Source organism: Pituophis catenifer, unplaced genomic scaffold (genome assembly GCF_029215685.1).
Source record: "Pituophis catenifer annectens isolate HBS135680 unplaced genomic scaffold, rPitCat1.0.hap2 SCAF_16, whole genome shotgun sequence".
Classification (NCBI taxonomy): Eukaryota; Metazoa; Chordata; class Lepidosauria; order Squamata; family Colubridae; genus Pituophis; species Pituophis catenifer.
In genome coordinates this window covers 3,490,991-3,517,230 of record NW_027256896.1, presented here as the reverse complement: position 1 = coordinate 3,517,230, position 26,240 = coordinate 3,490,991, and the positions used below count along the sequence as shown (strand labels likewise).

Sequence of the window (26,240 nt, the reverse complement as noted above, 5' to 3'; positions counted from 1 at the left end):
TGGCCTGTTTTGGGGCTTTTTTTGGCCTTTTTTTGAGGCTTTTTTGGCCCGTTTTCAGGGCTTTTTCTGGGGATTTTTTTGGCCCCTTTTTGGGAAAAAATGGGCTGAAAAAATTCTTGAAAACAGCCCAAAAATCCTCGAAAACGGCCCAGAAAAAGCCTCAAAAATGGCCCGAAAAAAGCCCCAAAAATGAACTGAAAAAAGGCTGAAAAAAGACTTGAAAAAGCCCCTTAAAAAGGCCCCAAAAAGGGAGGCCAAAAACTTTTTTTTGTTGTTTTACTCAACCGTATTTTTCGGACTATAAGACGCATCTAAAAATTTAGATGCGTTTTATAGTCCGAAAAATACGGTACCAGGGAAAATGGGGAAGGGTTCAACAAGCAAAGAGAATGAATAATGTAGCAGGTCTGAACACCAGATAAAAGTAGCAGGATATGCAAGGAAAAGGGAAGAGGAAAAAGCAAGGCCAGCTCTCTGGGATCAAGGAAAATCCAAAATGAACTGAGAATAATCGACAGAGAGAAGGATGCACATCTAAGTGGACAAACCTCTTAGGCTGGAAAAACAAAGGATCTGGGAATGGAAAGAAAGGACCAAAATGGTTTCTGTTTTCCCCACTCCTCTGCATCAGAAAACTGTACCTTAATAGCTTTCAGGGAGCCGCTGAAAAGCATGTTGTGCGAGGAGACAAGAGTGCACACAGGATTGTCGTGTGCACGGATGGTGTTGACCTTCTGCAAGGTCTGAATATCCCAAACCTGTCAAAAGTCAAAAAGGATATAGACAAATGGTGTAGGTGGCTTTACTGCATGTAGCGCAAGAGCAGGGATATCCGAACTTGGAAACATTAAGACTTGTGGACTTCAATTCCCAGAATTCCCCAGCATAGCTGGCTGAGGAATTCTGGGAGTTGAAGTCCACAAGTCTTAAAGTTGCCAAGCTTGGAGACCCCTGTGCAAAAGAATGATCAGTGACTTCCTCCTCTCCCCCTCCTGGAGGAAGCCAAAGCAGGTCCCCCCCCGCCCCGCCTCCCAAAATCAGCCACTTACAATAATGGTGCAATCAGCTGAGCCGCTATACAGTTTGTTCCTGGGCAAAAGAAACAAAAAGAAATCAGAGAGCCAGAAGACATGCGTTGGCACAATTTTTTCTCTCAAGATGATGAAAAAAGATAGGGGACATGTAGGCAAACTTCCCCCAGAAAATTGCAGACTGCAACTTCTGTGGTAAAACTGAGCTACTAGAAGAGTTTCCATTATTCAACTAATGGCACACATCCCAAATCCCTTGAAAAACCAGAATAACAGAGATGGAAGGGATCCTGGAGGTCATCTAGTCCAACCCCCTACATAAGCAGGAGATCCTATATCATTTCAGACAAGTGGCTGTCAGTCTCATTTAAAAAACCCACAATTTCTAAAGGCAAGCTGTTCCACTGGTTGATTGTTCTCACTATCAGGAAATTTCTCCTTAGTTCTAGGTTGCTTCTCTCCTTAATTAGTTTCTATCCATTGTTTCTTGTCCTGCCTTCAGGTGCTTTGGAGAATAGGTTGACCTCTTCCTCTCTGTGGCAGCCGCTCAAATATTGGAAGACTGCTATCATGTCTCCTCTAGTCCTTCTTCTTGCTACACTACACAAACCCAATTCCTGCAACCGCTCTTTGTCGTGTTTTCGCCTCCAGCCCCCTGAATCATCTTTGTTGCTCTTTTCTGAACTTTTTCTAGACGCTCAACGTCTTTTTTTATATTGTGGCGATCAAAACTGGCTGTGGTATTTCAAGTGTGGGTCTTACCAAGGCATTATGAAATGGTACAAACAGTTCAAGTGATCTTGATTCTATCCCTCTCGTTAATGCAGCTTAGGACTGCCTTGGCTAAACCAAAAATATGCAAAGCCACACAATCCAAAGGCATGAGTTCAGTTTGAATCTAATTTTCAAATAATCAGGTTTTCCTGCAGCTCAAATTTAATTCACATTGTCATTTGAAAAAATAAGGCATTTCTCCCATTATTGAAAACAATGTATTTCACGTGACATATTTTTTTAATGAGAAGCAGCTTGTTGAGTTTAACAAAACAAGGAGCAGAACTAAAATCTACCTACCAGTCATTGACTTTATATCAGTGTGTTTTCTCCTTGGCAGCTTGCTGATGGGTGGACTTCAACTTCCAGAATTCCCCAGCCAGCATGGCTGGCTGGGGAATTCTGGGACTTGAAGTCCACCCATCAGCAAGCTGGCAAGGAAGAGAAACTGCTTTATACAGTAGAGCAGCGGAAGGCAATGAGGCTGGCGGCTGACTCACCCCTGGATGCAGAGTGCCAGGACAATCCCATCGTGACCTTCCAGGGTCTTTTGGCACTTGTAAGTGGTACACGTATCCCACACCTAGCAGGAAATAAGAGATCACATGACTGGACTCAAGGGCAACCAGACCCAGGGCAGGAAGTCAGAGCGTGTGCCAGAGCTGGGAAGGCAGGAAGCACCTGGCCTGTCACGTGTCCACCTGCTTTCCCCCCTTTCCGACAAAGAAAGGAAAAAGTTAAAAAAGGCCCTTCCTCTGACTCTTGCTCCCTCGCTCATTTGGTAATGGCAACTGGTGGCCTGAAGAAAAATTCTCTTAAGGGCCCTGGTGGTGCAGTGGTTAGAATGCAGTATTGCAGGGTGACTCTGCCGACTGCCAGGAGTTCGATCCTGATTGACTCAAGGTTGACTCAGCCTTCCATCCTTCCGATGAGGGCCTGGATTGTTGGGGGCAAGAGGCTGACTCTGTAAACCACTTAGAAAGGGCTGTAAAGCACTGTGAAGCGGTATATAAGTCTAAGGGCTATTGCTATTGCTCTCCCTTTTTCCTTTCCCCTTCCTTCCTTCCATGGTGCACAGTGGTTAGAATGCAGTATTGCAGCCTAACTCTGCCAATTGCCACCAGTTCAATCCTGATTGACCCAAGGTTGACTCAGCCTTCCATCCTTCCGAGGTGGGTAAAATGAGGGCCCAGATTGCTGGGGGCAAGAGGCTGACTCTGTAAACCACTTAGAGAGAGCTGTAAAGCACTTTGAAGCGGTATATAAGTCTAAGTGCTACTGCTATTTTTTTCCTGGGATTCTTTTTTTCAGCTTTGTCTACAGCCTCAGATTTTTAAGTGGTCTCCTATCCAAGTTCTAACCATGATCAGCACTACTTAGATGTTTCATGATCAGCCAGAATCATCTAAGCTGCAGCCCATCCCAAACACTGAAATGCTTTTACCCATTCTGGGCCTGGGTATTCCGCCCCTCCTCCCCCCACCCCAATGATTGCCAGGACTCCATACTTGTGGACCAAACAAAGGCTTCTGGGAGACTTTTCCTTTTCCATATGTGCTCTGCGTGGGATCACATGTGCAACAGCAATCTAGCCAGATGTCAGAACTGCCACCTCACTGTCAGCCTGCTATGAATCCCCAGGGCAGCCTTGAAGGGAGGGCGAAGGCTTGGGGGGAAAGTGAAAGTAAACTTTGATAACAGCTCTCTGCAAGAACCAAGGATTTCTCCAAGGTCGTTTCCCTGGGAGAAGAATGACGACAGGCAGAGCGACTGTTTCTAAAACATCTCTTTAAACTCCATTGGCCAGTGAGAGATACACAATGGGGAGGGACTGAGGGAGGAGAGTTTACTGGGAAGGATTGATACACGAACTTTACTTCTGGCTTTGCACTACTTTAATTCACTTGACTTCTATTAAATTATAGCAATAGCACTTATCTACCGCTTCACAGTGCTTTACAGCCCTCTCTAAAGGGTTTACAGAGTCAGCCTCTTGCCTCCAACAATCTGGGTCCTCATTTGACCCACCTCGGAAAGACGGAAGGCTGAGCCAACCCTGAGCCTGGTGAGATTCGAACAGCGGAAATGCAGGCAGCCGACAGTCAGCAGAAGTAGCCTGCAGTACTGAACTTTAACAACTGCATCACCGTGGCTCAGCAGATATACCTTTCTCAAGAAATGGAGGTAAGGATTGTTTTTATTTAGAAGCCCAAGTTGAGCAGGTCTGTCTCAGCGGTGAAATCTGGCTGGATCTATCTGGCTCGTGCGAACCGGTAGTGCCTGCGGCGGGAGCCTCTGCCCACCCACTGGGACGTCATTACGTCCCGTTTTTGACCCTCTCCGCATGCGCAGAAGAGGTGTGCGCGCTCGCATTCCCGAACTGGTAGGGAAGGTAAGTGCATTTCAGCTCTGGTCTGACTGACACCTGGTTGGTAGCAAGATGCGCTTTTCCAGAGCTCCCCTTGAGTCTGTGGTGTACCCCATGCAAAGGTTAAAGTAAGAACAAGCGTCTTGCCTTGATGGTTTTGTCAGAAGAGCCACTGAAAAGCAAGTCACCAATGGAATAGACACAGAGGCACCAGACAGGGCCCTGGTGGCCAACGAAGGTCCCTTTGCACTTGAAAATCTGCTGTGGATCATAGGCTGAAAAGGAGGAGAAAAGAAAGTGTGTTAATGTACAAGCAGCCACAGGCCAAACCCTCAGTCTTGGAGAAGGTGTGGAATCTGGTTCCTTGGGGATGTGGTCTTGCAGGTGGGAGAGAAGCAGGCAAGGGTGGGTGGCTCAAAGCGAGGGGCTAACCAGCCCAGCATCCTTTTTCCAAGAAAGGATGCGGCAAACTTGCAACTCTAACTCCCAGGCGCTCAGCCATTAAACAAAGGTATTCTACGTATCTATCAGCACCTTTAGGAATACAGGTAGTCCTCGACTTACGACCATCATTGAGCCTCCAATTTTGTTGTTGTTCAGTGAAACATTTGTTACAAGTGGATTTTGCCCCATTTTACAACCTTTCATGCCACTGTTAAGTGAATCACTGCAGTTGTTAAGTTAGTAACACTATTGTTAAGTGAATCTTGGTTTCCCCATTGATTATGCTTGTCAAAGATCGCAAAAGGGAAAGATTACGTGACTCCCGGGACACTGCAACCGTCATAAATATGAACCAGTTGCCAAGCATCTGGATTTTGATCACATGACCACGGGGGATGCTGCACAGATCATAACATAAGTCACTTTTTTTGATGCCGTTGTAACTTTGAACAGTCACTAAATCCACTGTTGTTAAATCGAGGACTACCTGTATTCAATTAGATCCAAGAGTCTCATCAGGACAGGAAGACAAAAATCCTTCTACAACACTGGTGTCAAACTTGCGGCGTCAGTTGCTGTCATGTGACATTTTGTGACGTTTCCCCCATTCGCAGAGCTGGGGTGGGCGTGGCCTGCCCGTGACACATCTGGCTTGCGGGCTACCAGTTTGACACCCCTGCTCTAGAAGGCCTGCTGATTAGGGGTGAAATGCTCCTGGCCCGATCCGGTAGCGATGATGGCGGGTGGTTCGGAGAACCGGTAGCAAAAATCCCTGCGCCCCACCCCACCCCTTGCTCAGCTGAGCCGCACAATCATCAGAAGCTTTTTTTTTTACTTTTAAAAGCATTTTTTCTACAACTTCTTCGGCCAAAAAAATGCTTTTAAAAGTAAAAAAAAAAAAAGCCTCTGATGATGGCGCAGCTCAGCTGGGATCGTCAAAGGCTTTTAAAAGAAAAAAAAACTTTTTTTTTCTTTTAAATGCCTCTGACGATCCCAGCTGAGTTGTCTGATCGGCAGAGGCTTTTTAAAAAAGCCTCTGCCGATCAGGCAATTCAGCTGGGATCGTCAGTGCCTTTTGAAAACATATTTTTACAACCTCTTCACTGAAGAGGTTGTAGAAAAAATGGTTTTAAAAGTAAAAAAAAATAAAAAATAGCCACGCCCACCCAGTCACATTACCCCCCACCCCACCAAACCATGCCCACACAACCAGTAGTAACAAATTTTAGATTTCACCACTGCTGCTGATCCTGTGGCCAGGCAGTGTTGATGACCCTTTCAGATGCTCCTTGGCAGGGGATCAAATTTATTTATTTATTTTATTTATTAGTCCAATTTATATGCCGACCTTCTCCGTAGACTCTGGGTGGCTTACAATGCATTATAGCAATAGCCTGCATACTTTTTTGTATATACCTGCTTATTAGGGCTTTCACCCCCCCCCCCCCAAGCGGTGTTGTTCTATACAAAGTTGGCTTATTGCCCCCACAATCCGGGTCCTCAATTTACCTACCTCAAAAGGATGGAAGGCTGAGTCAACCTTGAGCCTGGTGAGATTCAAACTTGCACTAATTGCAGGCAGCTGGCAGCTAAGTGCTAGCACTTAACAGCACTTTAGTCCGCTGCACCACCAAGGCTCTTAATATCGGAGGAACTGCCTCTTCTCAATTACATCCCACTAGGTCAGGCAGGAGGGATCCTGTATATGGCTATGGAAGGTCTGTCTCCAAGGGGAATTCCATCTGGTACAATCCAGGTGGTCTGCATTTTCTGCTGCAGCCCCTCCTCTTCAGGTGTGGTTAGCCTTTTGGAAAGCCTTTAAAACATACTTTTTTCACCAGCCTTGGTGATCCCAGAGTGGCTGCATAAGGTTAAGTGATGTATGTTTGTTTTTCTGCTTTCTCAGAATTGCATTTATTTTCTTTCTTGGGATTGTGCTTATTTTATGCTTATTTCATTTATCTTTGATGGCTTTTAATGTTGTGGAGTTTTCGACTCTTGTTATGTTGCATGTCATCAGAGTCACGTGTTTGTGAAATGGCTGACTATATGACTATGCTAGATAAATAAATAACCCTAAACCAGGTGGCCCATGAATCAGATCTGGAAGCCTTGTTTTGTTTGAAAAGGAAGTAAGAACAGGGCAGGCACAGTAATCCAGATTTTTTAAAAATGGAGGTTCCCATAGTCAGTGAAAATGCTACTTTCAAACAAAATGCTTGTGTGAAAAACACTTTTTAAGCTGCTTTGAATTTACTGCCAAGCAGTTTCAGCAAGTGACTCATACACCCCTCCCCCCAGCGAATGAAAAGGCGATCAGAAACAAAAATACGGTCAACATATGGTTAAATAAGGGGGAAAAGGTCAATAATACACTCAGAAACCATAATTCTTTGAATTATTTTCCAGTCCTTCGGATGAAGGAAAAGACTGTAAAACTGGAAAAAATTGCATAATATTATTCCGGCCTCAGATGATCCAGTGAAATTATTTATTTGGCTTGCTATATTTTCCGACACAACTCTTCTTACTGAAGAGTGAAAAAAAAACAAAACCCAAAGTAGTTCTCACTCTGAAAGCAGAACTTCTGAGTCAGTCCCGTACTTTTCGGAGCCTTGATGGTACAGTGGTTAATGCACCCTGTTAACACAGCTGCCTGCAATTTCTGCTGGTTCGAATCTCTCCAAGGCTCAAGGTTGACTCAGCCTTCCATCCTTTCTAAGGTAGGTGAAATGAGGACCCAGTTTGTGGGGGCAATAAGCTGACTTTGTATATAAATATACAAAAGAATGAAGGCTATTGCTTAACGCATTGTAAGCCGCCCTGAGTCTCCGGAGAAGGGCGGCATATAAATCAAATTAAAAAAAAAAAAAAAAAAAAAAGATGCAACCCCACCCCCTTGAAAGAGGGTGGAAATGTTGATGTGTCTTATACATTGAATACAGCCATGTTTGGCCTCCTGAAACTCCGCCCTGCGCATCCCATTTTTGCCAAAAACAGACCCATTTTTTGCAAAATGGTTTGGAAGGCCTGCAGACTGCTCCTGGGGGCTGGGGAGGGCAAAAACGCAACATATGGGGGTGGGGGGGTTGGGAGGCCAAAAACAGGCCCATTTCCTGCAAAAACGGGGGCGTTTTTCTCCTCCCCAGCTCCCAGGACAGGGTGAAATGCTCCCGGTTCGGACCAGATCGCCCGATCCAGTAGCGATGGCGGCGGATGGTTCGAAGAACCGGTAGAAAAAATCCCTACGCCCCACCCCCCATGCCTAGCTGAGCCGCAGGATCATAAGAGGCTTTTTTTTTTTTACTTTTAAAAGCATTTTTTCTACAACCTCTTCTGAAGAAAAAATGCTTTTAAAAGTTTTTAAAAAAAGCCTCTGATGATCGCGTGGCTCAGCTGGGATCCTCAGAGCTTTTCAAAGCATTTTTTTCTGCAACCTCTTGGCTGAAGAAGTGGTAAAAAAAATGCTTTGAAAAGTCTCTGACGATCCCAGCTGAGTTGTCTAATCGGCAGAGGCTTTTCAAAGCATTAGAAAAAATACTTTGAAAAGTTAAAAAACAAAAAAGTTGGCCACGCCCACCCAGTCACATTAGCCCTCCCTCCCACCAAGCCATGCCCACAGAACCCGTAGTAACAAATTTTACATTTCACCCCTACCCCAGGAGCACTCTGCAGGCCTTCCAAACCCTCTGCGCATCCCGTTTTTGCCAAAAACAGGCCCATTTTTCACAAAAACAGGACGCGCAGAGGGTTTGGGAGGCCTGCAGAGTGCTCCTGGGGACCGGGGAGGGCAAAGACTTTTTTTTTCTTGTTTACCTCTTTGAAATCTTGGTTCATCTTATAGTCTGAAAAATATGGTAATTAGAAGTTTTACATGATAAAGAAGAAAAGCTTCTCTACCCACAGGAACCCAGAATGTCCCTTTCTGTTCAAGGAGAAAGAAAAGATAGATACTCACAGCCCAGAATCCCCATGTTCAGCCGGGCATTGATATGAGACAGTTCATCCTGCAGAGAGAAAGAAGGCACGTGATAAAGGCCAAGTGGGAAAAAATGCTAATTGTGGCACCGGGGCAAGAGAGGAGTAGAAAAGACGGGTGCTATCCTCTTGACAGATAGCAAGAGTCGGGTTTTGTGAGCCCCAAGCCACTGTAACAGACCAAGAGGGATGACAGCGAATGCCCATAGCACAAATAGTGACTGGCAGGGGTAATGGCTAAGGAGCACTTGGGATTTGAAGCCTTGGCTTCTGGAACCATGCTGTGTACCACTGTTTGAACTATAATTTAGTGAACAGCTGTATTCACACAGCAAATGAACTTCCAAAGCACCAGAGGGCAGGACAAGAAACAATGGATGGGAGAAGCAAGGAGAGAAGCAACCTGGAATTGAGGAGAAACTTCCTAACAGTGAGGAAATTAACCAGTGGAACAGCTTGCCACCAGAAGTTGTGGGTGCTCCCAACACTAAGGTTTTAAAGAAGAGACTGGACAGTCACTTGTCTGAGATTGTATAGGTTCTCCTGCTTGAGCAGGGGGCTGGACAAGAAGACCTCCAAGGTCCCTTCCAGCTCTATTCTGATTGAATTGATTGAAATGAAGGTTTCTTTTAACTGGTTTGTAAAGATGCCAGAGGAAGGAATTTAGGTCTTGTTCAGACAATTCCACATTTGTTTTAGTCGTCATTTTTACTCTGTCATTTATCGCCATTTATTTATTTATCCGCCTGCCTGCCCGCTCATCCATGCATCCAACCATCTGCATGTCATCTCAACTTCTCCGGGCAAACTGAGATGCAGAGAAACTCAGGAGACCCGGGGTAGGTGTGTATTTGTAAAGTGGGTTTTCCCTTTCTGGTGAGGTGTGTGTGTGTTATTCCGAGATAAAGGAGATTAACAGATGCACACATCCTATCTGATTATTGGGCTTTTTAAAGACTTTAACTTTGATTGGATGTCTTTTTTGTGAGGTGAGAATTTGATAGGTTTGTGAGTTTTCTGGTTAATACTTATGTAAGTGTTTAATGTATTAAAAAGCTATGATGTTCTTACTGTGGCAAACTGACCACAAATGGTAATCAGTAGAGACAATGTGTATTGACTTGCTAATGACTTGGGAGACAGGAACCTATGCCTTGGGCAAAACCACTATCAGTAAGAAAGGAACATCCGCTCAAGGTGAAAATTAAAAGTAAACATGATAAGATAGTTGTTGTTAGGCAGGAAATGTCAAGATGACCCTTTAAAGTGTAAAACAACTTGGAAGAATGACTTAGGAGAATAAAGGGGAGAGTTGGGAGGGCTTCTTAGGCGTGGCGTGCATTGTGTAGGAGTGGCATCGGACCTGGGTATTTGCGAGACCGCCTTCTGCCGCCGATAGTCTCCCACCGACCAGTACACTCCCACAGAGAGGGACTCCTCAGGGTGCCATCAGCCAGGCAATGTCGGCTGGTGACCCCCAGGGGGAAGGCCTTCTCTGTGGCAGCACCTGCCCTCCCCCGGAGATACGAAGGATACCAGATCTCCGGGCCTTTCGCCATACCCTAAAAACTTTTCTTTTCCATCAAGCAGGGTTGGCGTGAACCCCCCCCCCTTTTAGCTCTTTTTAGCTTTTAAAGTGTAAATTGGGTTTTAATTGGATTGTTTTAAATTGTGGGCCAAAGCTGTATAATTCTTTTAATTGATTTTAAATTTTGTATTGGTATGTTTTTTATCCTTGGCTGTGCACCACCCTGAGTCCAATAGGAGAAGGGCGGTATATAAATTGAATTATTATTATTATTATTATTAATAATAATAATAATAATAATAATAATAATAATAATAATAATAATAATAATAATAATAAAATGTGTAGCTTGAAAATTGCTTCTTGCACTCTTTGAACTGAATTCATTTGGGAAGGGTCTGCAACCGCTTTTTATTTTTCTTCATTTTATCTCCAACAAACCTTTGATTTTGTGAACCAGACTTGTTTATGAATTGTGAGGATTAAAATATTTGGGTCGTATATCTCACAGGAGTGGTGGAAGCCCAGCTGAGCCTTGTGAGAAGCTTCAGCCAGCCAAGTCAACTATTGATATGAAGTCCCAAAGGAGCTTTTTTCAAGAGGCAACTGGACTTTCTAGTTTTTCTTTGAAGACTAATCTACAGCATAGTCATTTCAACAGTTCCAAGAAGCCTCCACACCAATTTGTACTACTCAGGTGACCCTGATGACACATAAACCTCCAGGTGACCTGAACGACCCTCTAAAAGGATGCAAATGACCAGCTGTCTGCAAGGAGTATAAATCCTTCCATTCCCCAGCATCCTGTCAGAGCTGAAGAAGCTTCTTGGATGAGAAGTGAAACGTCTTCAAAGAAAAACCAGAAAGTCCAGTTGCCTCTTGAAAAAGCACCTTTGGGACAACTGTGACCTGCATGACTGAGAATCTCCATAGACATTTATTGATATGAAGAGCTGGGAACCAAGAACCGCTTTCCTAAACAATATAAGGTAAAGGTAAAGGTTCCCTTGGCACATATGTGCTAGTCGTTCCCGACTCTAGGGGGCAGTGCTCATCTCTGTTTCAAAGCCGAAGAGCCAGCGCTGTCCAACGACGTCTCCGTGGTCATGTGGATGGCATGACTCAACGGCAAAGGCGCCCGGAACGCTGTTACCTTCCCACCAAAGGTGGTCCCTATTGCTCTACTTGCATTTTTAACCTGCTTTCGAACTGCTAGGTTGTCAGAAGCTGGGACAAGTAACGGGAGTTCACCCCGTTACGTGGCACTGGTGATTCGAACTGCTGAACTGCCGACCTTTTGATTGACAAACTCAGCGTCTTAGCTACTGAGCCACTGCGTCTCTCCCTAAACAACATGAAAGCACCTAATTGGACAATTGGGGTGGCCGCGGGGGTGGGGGGAAAGAACAATTACTTTGTATTGTCTGCATGGGAAAACCTCAGTTTCAGTTTATGCTACCTCCGTAACCACCTAAGCTTCAGTAAAGAATACTCTTGGCAAAACCAAATGGCCAGGAATCTTTCTTTGATAAATGACCAAGAGGGATGGTCGATACTCACGTTGAGCATGGAGGCATCTCGCCGGAACTCCATCAGATCTTCGCTCAGCTTGCTCTGGTTCTCATCCAGCACATCTGAACGACGACAGTTAGGAAAACGGGACATATGATTTCTGGTTGCAAACGCAAATAAATCATGAAACCCCTGAGGCCTCACACCTAAACTAATCCCAATCCATTTTAGTCTCCTGCTATTCTGCAGAAAGCTCTTGCAGTGCAAATAGCTAAGAGTCACCGTTTCAGTGGCAGCCTATAAATGTAGCAGATAAATAAATGACAGATTTCTTTATGGAGAAAAATAATTTTCTGTCCCAATTCGGTCATTTATTATCATTCGGTTATGGTACTTGGACTAACCATCCAACTATGCAGTTTTATTTTCTAGAGAGCCTCAGTCTCTGTTCCCTTGAGCCTCAACGTCTTTTTATAAGCCAAGTACAAGAATATCTAAACGAGCCGAGTTAAGATTGGATGTTCCTTACACGGATGTAAGGATCTCTCAGGAAATGCTGTGCCCCAAGTTCTGTGCCCCCTGTTCTCATTTCACCTCCCCAAGATGCCTGGCCCTCTGCCCACCCGCAAGCAGCATCTCCGCGAGAGAGAACAACTCTCCAGTCTTGGAAGGTCAAAACACTCAACGTTCCTCCTGAAAAGGAAGCTGACCAAAAGGTCCAGCTAGGATGATCAGCAACGGGATACATATTTGACTTTCTTGGCTATTCTGGAGCTCCCAGTTAAGTAAGTTAGTATATAGTTAATTAATTAATTCCCTCTTTCAATTTTGAATTAGAATTGCGTATGAACAATTTTTGGTACCTGGGAGCTGGCTGTGTCAGATTTTCTTTTTTACAGCAGGTAGGATTAGCTGGATGTTTTAAAAAAGCAGAACACTGATTCTCCAAAGAAACCACAACTCAGAGCAAAATAGACTGCTCCAGAATTGTATTTGTTTATTTATGGTTCCTTTAAGTCGGTTTTTGACTCCTGGCAACTGTCTGGATGAGTCCCTGCAGTTTTCCTAGAAAGGTTTTTGAAAATGATTTGCCCTTGCCTCCTCCTCCTTAGCCTCCTAGTTTCTAGCCCTAAGCCCTGCGCCAAATGGGCTCCCAAGATATTATAGAAATGTCTCAGGAGAAAGCAGCTCTAGAAGGTGGAGTGGGTTTTAGATGGGCCACCTAGGCAGAGGGACCTGCTTTCTTGTAGAGACTCACCAAACTTCAGTTCCAAATTCTTCTCCAACTGGTCTATCTTCTCGGAAAGCTTGCCCAGCATGGAGCGCAGGAAGGCGATCTCCTGGTCCTTCTGAGCCATTGCCACTTGCATCTCATGGAAGCGGTCATCCGTTTGCTGCAGGAACTCCTTCAGACCCTCAAATTTGCACATTTCCAGGTGAGTCTCGTATGTATCCTGGTTTCCTATGAATGTACACCTAGCGGAGAGGAAGCAAGGTATTCAGGATGAGAAGTTCCTTTTCAAAACTGTGATTTTACTTATTATGAGCTGTGCTCCAGAACCACATCAGAGCGAGCTTTAATTTGTTATACTGCACTAGACATGAAATGTGACACCCGGAAAAAATGTGGCTTACTTCACTTAATCCTCCCAGGAAAATTTGAAGGCAAATGAGGTCCAGGCAGAAGAACATCCTGGCTTCAAAATCTAAGGCAGGGGTCTCCAACCTTGGCAACTTTAAGACTTGTGGACTTCAATTCCCAGAGTTCTTCAGCCAGCTTTGCTGGCTACGGAACTCTGGGAGTTGAAGTCCACAAGTCTTAAAGTTGCCAAGGTTGAAGACTCTTGATCTAAGGGACTGGTTTGGACAAACTGAACCAATTTTATGAAGAGGCGCTTTTGTTACCTGTTTTGTTGCCTTGTTAAATTACAGCCTGTGTAATAGATTACAATCACTTGTTCTATTTCACTGCAGTCTCTTAAATTTATTATTTCTCAGCTGAGTATTTGTTGCTGTCAATATTTGGGGTTCACTGCAATCCAAGCTCCTGATTGTGGCAGAATATGTGAAAGCATTTTGGACGTTAGATTTCTAAGCCTGTCTGAAGACTTCTGATAAAAGGAAAGACTTCACAAGACATGCCAAGGTTCTTACTGTCAGTGAAGTCCTTTCTTGTGTCCTACTGCCAAGCCAGGCTTCCCCCAGTCAATGTTTGAGCCTCCCTCTCCAATTTCATTCTGCTTTTTGTGGACTACTGCTGAAGCTCGTCTAAATTTTTTTGAATTTTCTCTTTCTTCTCTAAAAACTTAGCCATTCCTCTTAGTTTTGTGTCATCCCAGGTTTTTAATAAAATGTTGAACGGCCCTGGGTGCAGGAAGGAATCCTGTGGTGCTTTACTAAATACTTCCTTCCAAGGGCATGAAGTGTCATTTATGAGTATTCCACAAATGCAATCATTTAGTCATTTTGGGAATCCATCTAAGAACTACATCTTCTAGCACCGTGATGGCAAACCTATGGCAAGCATGCCAGAGGTGGCATGCAGAGCCCTCTGTGGGCACGCGCACCGTTGCCAGCTGGTCTTCTAGTTTTTGGCGTGCTGGTCTTCACAGGCGCCGGAAAACAGCCTGAAAGCGGCCCGAAAAACAGCCAAAAACCAGGAATGCACACGCCGCCCAGCTAGTCTTTGGGTTTCCAGTGCTCCAGTGCGTGTGATGACCAGCTGGCTGGCAGGTATGTGTATGCTGGAAACCCGAAGACTAGCTGGCCAGCGCACACATGTGCACCCTCAGCTGGTCTTTGGGTTTCTACCGCTCCGGTGCGCGCACATGCACACACATTCTGATTTGGGCACTCGGTGCTGAAAAAGTTCGCCATCACTGTTCTAGCATATACAGAATGCAGAATAATAGATTTGGAAGGGACTTTGGAGGTCCTCTAGTCCAACCCCCTGCATAAGCAGGAGACCCTATATCATTTCAGACAAGTGGCTGTCAGTCTCTTCTTAAAAGCCTCCAGTGATGAAGCACCCACAACTTCCAAAGGCAAGCTCTTCCACTGGTTAATTGTTCTCACTGTGAGGAAATTTCTCCTTAATTCCAGGTTGCTTCTCTCTTTGGTTAATTTCCATCCATTGTTTCTTGTACTGCCCTTTGGTGATTTATATCCCCTCAAATATTGGTATAAAGGTCATGGGGATAAATCTGTAGTTTCCTTTTTTTTTTTTTAGAATAGAATAGAATTCTTTATTGGCCAAGTGTGATTGGACACACAAAGAATTTGTCTTGATGCATACGTTCTCAGTGTACATAAAAGAAAAGATACATTCATCAGGAATCATAAGGTACAACACTTAATGATAGTCATAGGGAAACAGTGAATATAAATCTTAAGGATACCAGCAACAAGGTTACAGTCATACAGTCATAAGTGGGAGGAGATGGGTGATAGGAATGATGAGAAGATTAATAGTAATGCAGACTTAGTAAATATTTTAACAGTGTTGAGGGAATTATTTGTTTAGCAGAGTGATGGCGTTCGGGAAAAAACTGTCCTTGTGTCTACTTGTTCTGATGTGCAGTGCTCTATAGCGTCGTTTTGAGGGTAGGAGTTGAAACAGTTTATGTCCAGGATGCGAGGGGTCTGTAAATATTTTCACAGTACTCTTTTTGACTCCTGCAGCATACAGGTCCTCAATGGAAGGCAGGTTGGTAGCCATGGTTTTTTCTGCAGTTCTAATTATCCCCTGAAGTCTGTGTCTGTCTTGTTGGGTTGCAGAGTCAAACCAGACAATTATAGAGGTGCAGATAACAGACTCAATAATTCCTCTGTAGAACTGGATCAGCAGCTCCTTGGGCAGTTTGAGCTTCCTGAGTTGGCACAGAAAGAACATTCTTTATTGTAGTTTTTTGATGATGTTTTTGATGTTGGGTGTCCATTTTAGGTTGTGAGATATGGTAGAACCTAGAAATTTGAAGGTCTCTACTGTTGATACTGTGTTGTCTAGTATTGTAAGAGGTGGTAGTATGGAAGGGTTTCTCCTAAAATCTACCACCATTTCTACGGTTTTGAGTGTGTTCAGTTCCAGATTGTTCTGATCGCACCACAAGGCTAGTTGTTCAACCTCCCCTCTGTATGCGGATTCATCATTGTCTCGAATGAGACCGATCACTGTTGTGTCATCTGCGAACTTCATTAGTTTAACAGATGGATCGTTTGAGATGCAGTCATTGGTATAAAGAGAGCAGTGAAGTGGGAAGAGCACACCGCCTGGGGGGGGGGGGGAGCTGTGCTAATTTTTTTTGAAAATAAAGACAACATTTATTCTTGGTGTCTTCTGGGACCTTGCCAGGGCTCCAGGATTTTCCAAGGATTACAGTTCTGCAATCATTGCTGCTACTTCCTTTAGTATCCTACAACAGAAGTCCACAGCCATAGAGACTTGAATTGCTTTACATTTGCTAACTGGTCTTTGATTCTCTTCTTGTCCATCCTGAGCTGTCCCTCCCTTTTTCCTCTAATGATGCAACCATGGCTTGTTAAGAGTTTTGTTTCACTTCTGAGACACAAGAGACATAAAATATGAATTAAGATATTGTGCCTTCTTGGCATCACCAATCCCATCCCTTTCTCCTTGACCTTTTTGCCCTTCCTTTTGTATCTGACATAACCGCCCCCACAAGAGGCCATTTTGTTGTTTTGGGTAGCGTATTTTTTGGAGTATAAGATGCACTTCCCACCCCCTAAAAGAGGCTGAAAATTTGGGTGCGTCTTATACTCTGAATGTAGCTTTTTCAAAGCTTTTTTTCAGCCCTAACGAGGCGCTATCGAGTGAAGTGTTCTTACGTGCTTTGCCTGCTTTTCTCATTGCCTCTCTCTCCAACAATCAGCTGTGCTTTAGAAGCTGTTTTTTATCCCCAACCCGGTGCATGCATGCTCAAAACCAGTGAACTAATGTGCTGAAGCTGACCAGACTAAGGACACTAGCTAGATGAATACCTGATAGGCAGAATTTTTTTCCCCTATTTTCCTCCCCCAAAACTAAGTTGCATTTTATACTCCGAAAAATACATTATTTCTCAACAAGCCTCAGCTTCTTCCAAGCTTCAGTATTTCTGGTACAATCCTTATAATTTCTAGCAAATATACTTTTTGTATCCTTGGGCTCTATGCTCCTCTTGCAGTTCCTATAGACATTTCTTTTTCTTTTCATCTGTTAGAAACTGTGTGTCTAACCACCCTGCTTTCTAAATGTCTCCCAAGGACAACATAAGTCACTTTCTTCCAAGGTTCTTCACTTCTGTAACTTCTTCTCTGTTGCTAAAGACTTGGTGTAGGATTACAGACCTAACCTTTAGCTCTTGTTCTTTCACTTTCTGACAAATGAAGCCGTTGGCAAATTGGTTCGGGATTCACTTTATCTCTAACTTTTTGGCAGAGTTACGATTTCCAGCAGATGTCAGAATTGTTGAAAATTCCCATTGTCGCTTTGATCATCTGACACAAAAATCCTCATCCCTATTTTTTTTGCCTGTCCAGGCAAAAAGCTTGTAATAACAATGATATCATTTTAGTTTGACTCTATTTTTATTTCCACCCAGAATCTCTCAACATGATACAATTGTGAATTTGTGCACCGGCATTTTTTAATCTACGGCACAATGTCCTCCCCACTTCCGCTGACTTTGTTCCCTGTGAGTTAAGTTGTAGTTTTGTAGGGCTCCATTGTTGGTCACCACGTTTCAGTGAAAGTCCGTAGAGATTCTCCGTCATCAGGTCCTGGTTGTCCCAAAGGTGCTTTTTCAGGAGGCAACTGGACTTCCTTGTTTTTTCTTTTGAAGACGTTTCGCTTCTCATCCAAGAAGCTTCTTCAGCTCTGACAGGATGGTGGGAATGGAAGGATTTCTATTCCTTGCAGATAGCTGGTCATTTGCATCCTTTCAGTGGGTGGTTGAAGCACTTGGAGGTTTACCTGTGTCCTCAGGCTCACCTGAGTTAGTGCTCCTGGTTCCTGTAGTCTGCAATTTTCCCTCTGGAAATCTATTTCCAGATGTGGGAGTAGGAATGGATTTCCAGAGGAAAAATTGCAGACTACAGGAACCATTCGCCCTACTCAGGCAACCCTGAGGACACAGATAAACTTCCAAGGGCTTCAAGAACCCTCTAAAAGGATGCAAATGACCAGCTGTCTGCAAGGAATATAAATCCTTCCATTCCCCATTATCCTGTCAGAGCTGAAGAAGCTTCTTGGATGAGAAACAAAACATCTTCAAAGAAAAAAACAAGAAAGTCTAGTTGCCTCCTGAAAAAGCACCTTTGCGATATGTTTTACTGATGCTCATTTTTGTCCTTTCTCGTTAGGGTTTCGAATTCTGTTTGTTTCACGAGAATGCTGTGACCGCTGTAAAATATTTCTGGGACTGTGAGTTATACCTCCTCTTGATTTCATCTTTGAAGACTCCAGCCAGTCTCTAAGTCCTGCCTCTATCCTCTATCTCAAAGAGGCTCTTCTCTTTTTCTCTGCACTTCAGGCTTTCCTGATGAGATTTAGCAATGTGGCTGCTAACAACATCCTTCCTAGTCAGGGTGAGACATACCCAGCTCTTACTTAGATCCTTCAGGTTGATAGAGCAGTCAAGGAACCCAAACCCTCCTCATTATTAAGCTTGTTCGCTGGTTGTCAGCCGGATCTCCAGCATGGGTTTCTACAGCATGCTTGCTCTCGGCTGCCATAGAAACGGGGAGGAGGGCACGGGCATTTGGGATGGGGAAGCGAACTGGTGTGAGGTAGTCCCATGAGAACTGGAAGGGAGGTTTGCACTCATGAATTATGGCGCTGCTGAGTGGAGTTGTTTACACTCAGCTCAAGGCCAACGGTCCGGAGACTCCAGATGCGAGAAATACCTGCAGAGGAGCCTTCCCAGGGAATCCTACATGCTGCTTCTTTCGAAAACTGATTCTTGGGCTTCCTTGAGCTATGATGACTTGAGTGATTCCTGCTTGCTTCCATGAAATTGAGCCAAGGAGCAACAGACACACAGAATGAGCCTGCTGAAAAGCAATGTCAACCCTAAGGGTGTTTGGATCCTTCCACTTTCTTCTTCTTCCTGTTCTCTGGCATGCCTATTCCTCTTTTTGTTTTCTCCTGAGGAGGTTTATTTGTTGTATCGAAGAAGCTCTCATCTTCGTGGTGGCGCAGTGGTTGGACTGCAGAATTGCAGGCTAATTCTGCCGACTGCCAGCAGTTCGATCCTGACTGACTCAAGGTTGACTCAGCCTCCCAGCCTTCTGAGGTTGGAAAAATGGTCATCTAATTTGGCAACTTCAAATTTCGATCAATAAATGCTCTGTCTTACATATTGGTAAACGTAATCAGAATGTCAAATGCAAGCTAGGTGGCATTAAACTAGCTGATGACCCTCACTTTGTCAAGGACCCATGTCTGTGATGGCGAACCTATGGCACACGTGCCACAGGTGGCACACAGAGCCATATCAGTGGGCACGCGAGCTCATCTTGGGTACACATGCGTGTGCTGGCCAGCTGATTTTCAGGCCTTCTGGGCCCACCAGAGTCAGCAAATGGGCCGTTTCTGGTCTCCGGGGGGAGAGGCCGTTTTTGTCCTCCCCAGGCTCCTAGAAAGGCTCTGGAGCCTGGGGAGAGTGAAAAATGGACCTACTGGGCCCACCGTGCCATCATATGCCAAAAGCGTGGGGGAGCACAGGGTGGGTCACACATGCATGTGAGGGGGGGCAGGGTGCATAGAATTATGGGTGTGGGCACGCACGTGCGTGATCCTCCGCGCTCCCCCCGCTTTTGGCACACGATGGCAGAAAGGTTAGCCATCACTGACCTAGGTGTACTTATCTCTGATGATCTATATTCTAAAGTTCACTGTAACAGCATTGCTAAAAAAAACATTAAGAGTTGTAAATTTAATTTTGCGCAATTTTTTTCCTGGAAACGTATTACTAATTACAGCTTATAAAACGTATGCTAGACCAATCTGAGAGTATTGTTCAACTGTTTGGAATCCCCACCATATATCTGACATCAGTACAATTGAATGGGGTTCAGAAGTACTTCACGAGAAAAGTCTTGCACTCTTCTGTACACAATAGAATTCCCTAGGCTCCTAGGCTCGAAATTCTCGGTTTGGATAACTTAGAACTGCGTCGCTTGCAGTCAGGCCTAAGTATTGCATACAAAATTATAGGCAGTAATGTTTTACCTGTAAATGACTTTTTCTGTTTTAATCGCAATAATACGCTCTCTAACAACCGCTTTAAACTCAAATGTAAATCGTTCTAAACTTGACTGTAAAAAATATGATTTCTGTAATAGAGTTGTCAGTCTGGAATGCTCTACCTGATTCAGTTGTCTCAGCTACAAATTTTCAGTTTCAATCACAAATTGACTTCCGTGGACCTTATATCATACTTAAGTGGTCAGTAGAGGTGATGTGCATAAGTGCACTAGCATGCCTATCGTCCCTGTCATTATATTTTAATTCTTTTATTCTTGCTCTCGTTTTTGTTTGACAAATTCTAATAAATAAATAAATAAATAAAATGAGGATTGTTGGGGGCAATAGGCTGACTCTGTAAAACCACTTAGAGAGGACTGTAAATGTGTGGCATTTCTGATGTGTGGCAGTGTTTCTTTCCTCAAGTCCCTTTTCCTATTAGTCTGCATTTCCATCTGGGTAGTTTGGGTTCTTGTTAGACACGGTTACGGTTAGGATCACCCTGAACTTCCTTGACTGACCATGCTGGTTGGAATCTCTCCCACACTCTTCCCCTACCAAACCTCCAAGCTCAAATCCTCTTTTACTCTCCTTTTCACTTGTTCAATGAGCTTGCTCTCTTGGGAGCTGCCTTGCTTGTACGTCCTCTGACACTTTTCACTGAACTGAGCTGCAGCTGCTGAACTGCATACATTTAGAGATAGATTGGAAGACATTAAACAGATATGTGTCACATTTATTATGATTACAACGAAGCCGGCTTCTGATTTGAGGGATCGTTCTTGAGACTAGATATTGCACAGCAGCCTTACAGCAGGGCTGTCAAAACTCGCAGCCCGCGGGCCAGATGTGTCAGGCACTGGCAAGCCCACTCCCAGTTTAGCGAAGGGGAAAAAAGTTTATTTTATTTTATTTTTATTTTTAAATTTATATACCGCCCTTCTCCCAAAGGACTCAGGGCGGCGAACAGCCAAAGGTAAAAACACAAAATACAAAATTTAAAAGCAATTTAAAATAAATTAAATAATTTGGCCTAGCAGTTTAATTACCCCATTAAGATTCAGATTAAAATTAAACAATTTAAAAAAATTTTAAAAAAAGTTCAGATACATCATGTCGATGACGTGTCATCACAAGTTTGATGTGATGGGGGCTGAGGCCTGGGAAACGACCCTTGGGCTGGGCAAAGAAGGCAAGACTCTCCTAGGTGGTCATGGATCCCTGCTTACCCATATTTGGAGTGAGGGCACTTGATGTGCTCACACTCCTTCAGATGTGCCTCCAGGTTCATCTTGAGCAACGGAGGGCAACTGGGATTGTTGGGGCAGCGCACTGGCCGGTAGTCACAGCTGCCTTCATGGTCCCTAGATATAAAAGAGGGGATGTCAGAAGCTGAGTCTCTCTCCCTCTCTCTCTCTCTCTCTCTCTCTCACACACACACACACACACACACACACACACACACACACACACACACACACCTTCACTGGATTACTATTCTTTGGCAAAGGGACCAGATATTTTTCTGCAGTGGCACCAGGGAAGCCCTCTGGACATCTCCCTCTTTAGATAACTTGAGGGCAGCTGGCCATTTCCACAGAGTTGCCATAAAGCCCCAGTACCAATATTTTGAGTTGATGAGATTTTTACAAACACTCACACAAAATGGAGGTTTTTGTCAGCAGGATGAAAAACAAAAGCCATGCTTTTACTGAAATGAAAATTGATGAGATCTCCCCCCCCTCCCCTCAATCGCTCTATTGTTCCATGGTGCTGGGCTATAACCATCCAGCTTTTGTAGTCTTATGAGCTCTGGCTATGGAAATAGAGCTGTGGATTAGCTGAACGAACAATCTGAGCCAGAAAAGATTTCATTAATTCACTAAAGTATTTATCGCAGTTTTGCCAGCTCTGCAACAAAGGGGACTGAAATACATCTACAGAGATTTTATTTCATCCTATGCAGCTTCTTCTGCAGCAACCCATGGATAAGCTGTCCCAAAGGTGCTTTTTCAAGAGGCAACTGGACTTCCTAGTTTTTCTTTGAAGACATTTCACTTCTCATCCAAAATGCTTCTTGGATGAGAAGCGAAACGTCTTCAAAGAAAAAACAGAAAGTCCAGTTGCCTCTTGAAAAAGCACCTTTGGGACAATCATTACCTGGAGGACTGAGAATTTCCAGAGACACGGATAAGCTCCATTTAGGATCCTCCCCAATAATTTGATCTTTGGCCATCAAAAGGCAGTCACAAAATGGCTAAATTTCAGTTGTGCTTTTCGGCCAGTTGTTTAATTATTTAGGATAGTTTTAAGACAAAGGAGCCGGGTTTTTTTTGGGGGGGGGGGGCAGGGGCTCCTCCCATCTCTACCTTTGAAAACCACCCAAAAGCCTAAAAAGTTTGACCATTCCTCTTCCATCCCCCCAGCTTAGATTTCTTGGGGAAAAAGTCTTCCCTTTGTCTGCAGCACTATTCCCAGGTCATGTCTCTTCCCAAATCTCTCCACAGCCCATCCTCAATTGTACTGTCAAAGACATTTTGGGGGGGGGGAGAGCAAGGGGAGGGGGAATGCCACCCTGCTGAATTCAAATAAGCAGCCATGCCCAGACAAACCAGCGATCACAGGAAGAGGCTTCACACAGCTTACTTACTTCCTGGCACTCAGTTTAATGGTGAAGGGGCACCCGTGGGGGTCCACCTCAAAGGCTGAAGGCTTGCCACTCACGCTGGACCGGCAGCCGTACTTGCAGTGAATGAAGAGCTCCCCGATTTGTTCGGCCACTGCAATGTTGTTCACCACCACTGTCAGTTTGGCATTGTCCACTGGGCACTTGTCTGCAGGGAGAAACTCTTGGTGAGCGTGACTTCATTCAGACACCATCCCGAGCTGGGATCCACTAGGCTTATCCCCTTTAAAAACACTCTGAGGGGAAAATTTGAACTCCATTTCTAAGTGAAGGTGTTGTCCGCTTAATAGCAGATAACTTCCTCAAATGCGTAAATTTGTACAATCATCAATTACTGAATTTTTTGGAGTATAAGATGCACTTTTTTCCCTCCTAAAAGAGGCTGAAAATTTGGGCGCTCTTATACTCTGAATGTATACTCTGAAAAAAACTTTTTTTCGAAGCTTTTTTCCCAGCCCTAATGAGGTGCTAGCGAGTGAAGCGATCTTAGCTTCCCTGCTTTGCCTGTTCCCTCCAACTCTCAGCTGTGAAGCTTTTTTTTCAGCCCTAAGGAGGCGCTAGCGAGTGAAGCGATCTCTGTGGTTTGCCTGCTTTTCTCATTGCTTCTCTCTCCAAAGATCAGTTGTGCTTTAGAAGCTGTTTTTTATCCCCAAGCAGGGAATAAAAACCAGCAAACTAATTTGCTGAAGCTGACCAGACGAAGGACGCTAGCCAGATGAATACCTGGTAGGCAGATTTTCTCCCCCCTATTTTCCTCCCCAAAAACTAAGTTGTGTCTTATACTCGGAGAAATATGGTAACTGGCATCCATTTTATCAATTCAATAATTCACATTATCTTCACATGTATTATTTTAGAGAGGTCATTCCTCAAGATCACCAGTCATTGTGTGCATCTCCCAGGTGACTTTTCTGCAATTCCCCTAGACTGTTTTTCATCCATGGTTTCAGACAGGAAACACAGAAACATTGCATTAAAATACGCTTACTGGAAACAAGGGGAAAATATCAGGAATTTGGAAAATCCAAACCCCATTTACTTGTAAGAGTGGTGCGGTGGCCTAGAGGTGGAGCTCTCGCCTCACAATCAGGAGGCTGTGAGTTCGATCCTAGGTAGAGGCAGATATTTCTCTCTCTGGGTGCAATGAGAATATGACTGCTGAATAAAACTCCGCCTTGGTGACAGGAAGGGCATCCGGCCAGTAAACACTCAGCTCCATTCAGTTGCCCAGACTCCACCTCGCAAGGGATTATGGGGTCGTTAAAAGAGGATGATCTACTTGTTATCATTGCCCTGGAGACTGAGCACCTCACCAGAGTTGTACAGCCCTGGTCCACCAAAGTCCACTACTCTGATCTTCGTAGTCAGAGGAAATATCCAGAGCTGCACTTGGCAGAGTGAAATTTCTCAGATGTCATAAAAAGTACAAGAATCCAATCAACAAGGAAAGCCTGGGTGCCATTTTTAAAATTTGTATTTGACAAAGAAGCAAAAGATAAGCAAAAGAAAAAAGAATGCCTGCACTTTCCAACAATGTAGGTAGTCCTGGATTTACAACAGTTCATTTAGTGACCGTCCAAAGCTACAACGGCACTGAAAAAAGTGATTTATGACCGTTTTTCACTTACGACCTTTGCATCATCTCCATGATCATGTGATCAAAATTCAGCCGCTTGGCAACTGACTCAGATTTATGACGGTTGCAGTGTCTTGGGCTCATGGCCCCTTTGAGACCTTCTGACAAACAAAGTCAATGGGGAAGCCAGATTCACTTAACAACCAGGTGACTAACTTAAGCAGTGATTCACTTAAGAACTGCGGCAGGAAATTTTGCAAAACGGGGCAAACCTCATTTAACAAATGTCTCACTTAGCAACTGAAATTTTTGTGGTCATAAGTCAAGGACTACCTGTCATTCAAACACAATGCTCAAAAGGGCTTCAGTACCTACCAGAGGTTAAGGCACATCTCCTGCAAAACGTGTGCTGTGAAGAAAGAGAACACAAGGCGGTAAGAAACGGGGTGTGTATCACACAATGCCTGTTTTCACCAACAGGGGGCAGCCTCTGTGGGTCCTACTAGGTAGCCTCTGCTTCCCAGAGCAGGAGTCTCCAACCTTGGCAACTTTTAAGACTTGTGGACTTCAACTCCCAGAATTCCTCAGCCAGCTATTCCAACCTGGGCAACTTTAAGACTTGTGGACTTCAACTCCCAGAATTCCTCAGCCAGCTCTCCAACCTTGGCAACTTTTAAGACTTGTGGACTTCAACTCCCAGAATTCCTCAGCCAGCAAAGCAAAGCTGGCTGAGGAATTCTGAGAGTTGAAGTCCACAAGTCTTAAAGTTGCCAAGGTTGGAGAGCCCTGTCCTAGAGACCCACCCGTTTTAATCCACTTTGCTCCAGGAGCTACAGCTGGTGGATTGGGCTCCTTTTCTCCAGATCTTTGTGGGGAAAAAAATCTAGAGCCTGTATTCAGCCTCGTGTCCAATTCGACGCTAAGAAAGCTAAACAAATTGCATCGTTCTTCCTCAGATGCAACCTGGGAAAGTTTTAAAAAATGAATTCAATATCAGGAAAGAGAACTCCTCAGATCTTGAAAAAAAAATTCTTTTTATTCGATGGCTGCATTCTGGACTATAAAAGGGGACACATTTCCTTTTCCTATGACCATTGCATTTCTTCTTCCAGACAGATGCCATTCGCCTCAATCTTACCGAAAGCTTCGTTTCATTCAGAACTTTGGTTTTATTTTAGGTTTTAGAACTCCACTTAAAATTAGGCACTTTGCGTGTGTTAAGTTACAGCATCTGATTGGAACCCTCAGTCTTTCTATTTAAAACTCTCGCAGGGGAATGAAGTGCGGAAAAGCTTAAAATTCAACAGCAGAAGATGGAGCTCAACTTTCATATTAAGAACTGTGGGATATATGGTATCCATCACTAGGAATGTAGGTAAGTCAATGGGGAAGCCGGATGCACTTACTAACTTAACAGTGTCAAGTGATTCAATTGTGGTCATTGAGTCAAGGATTATCTGTATTGTAACCGTACAATTTTGTACGGTGCCTTTTAATCTCTTCCAGAAATAGTCAGGTGAGGCCTAGAGCTTTACCTGAAACAAGGTCTGTGCAGTGAAGGCCAGCTGCCTCTATCTATCTAGTCTAGTGAAGAGAAAGGGGGACATGATAGCATCTTCCAATATTTGAGGGGCTGCCACAGAGAGGAAGGAGTCAAGCTATTTTCCAAAGCACCCGAAGGCCAGACAAGGAATAATGGATGGAAATGGAACAAGGAGAGATTCAACCTGGAAATAAGGAGAAATTTTCTGACAGTGAGAGCAATCAACCAGTGGAACGGAAGTTGCCTTCAGAAGTTGTGGGAGTTTCATCACCGGAGGCTTTCAAGAAGAGACTGGACTGCCATCTGTCAGAAATGGGGTAGGGTCTCCTGCTTGGGCGGGGGGTTGGACTAGATGACCTACAAGGTCCCTTCCAACTTTCTCAATCTGTATCTGTATCTGCAGAAGCGTTAAACGGGGAAAGCTACTGACTGATGCCTGGCGGGAAGTCTACTGGGCTGAACAAGTGAAGCTCAGATTTATGAAGTGAGTTGGTGCAACTTGCTGTCTTACTGTGAGGAATAGTTCCAAGACAATTGAGAGGGAGGGAACAAGCT

At 44.3% G+C, this 26,240-nt stretch overlaps 1 protein-coding gene across 4 annotated transcripts in view; it reads right to left on the bottom strand.

Annotated features, from left to right (window-relative positions):
• Positions 1 to 26,240, bottom strand: part of TRAF7 (TNF receptor associated factor 7) — a 59,708-nt gene that overhangs the window by 7,065 nt on the left and 26,403 nt on the right. For all 4 annotated transcript variants that reach the window (XM_070955024.1, XM_070955025.1, XM_070955027.1 and 1 more), the window contains exons 7-16: positions 24,518 to 24,551; positions 22,531 to 22,714; positions 21,110 to 21,244; positions 12,894 to 13,111; positions 11,684 to 11,757; positions 8,576 to 8,624; positions 4,321 to 4,448; positions 2,306 to 2,388; positions 1,050 to 1,089; positions 642 to 758 (exon numbers count right to left, since the gene is read on the bottom strand). In XM_070955024.1, coding sequence (XP_070811125.1) covers positions 642 to 758; positions 1,050 to 1,089; positions 2,306 to 2,388; positions 4,321 to 4,448; positions 8,576 to 8,624; positions 11,684 to 11,757; positions 12,894 to 13,111; positions 21,110 to 21,244; positions 22,531 to 22,714; positions 24,518 to 24,551 — 1,062 coding nt within the window. The remainder of the gene's footprint in view (positions 1 to 641; positions 759 to 1,049; positions 1,090 to 2,305; positions 2,389 to 4,320; positions 4,449 to 8,575; positions 8,625 to 11,683; positions 11,758 to 12,893; positions 13,112 to 21,109; positions 21,245 to 22,530; positions 22,715 to 24,517; positions 24,552 to 26,240) is intronic.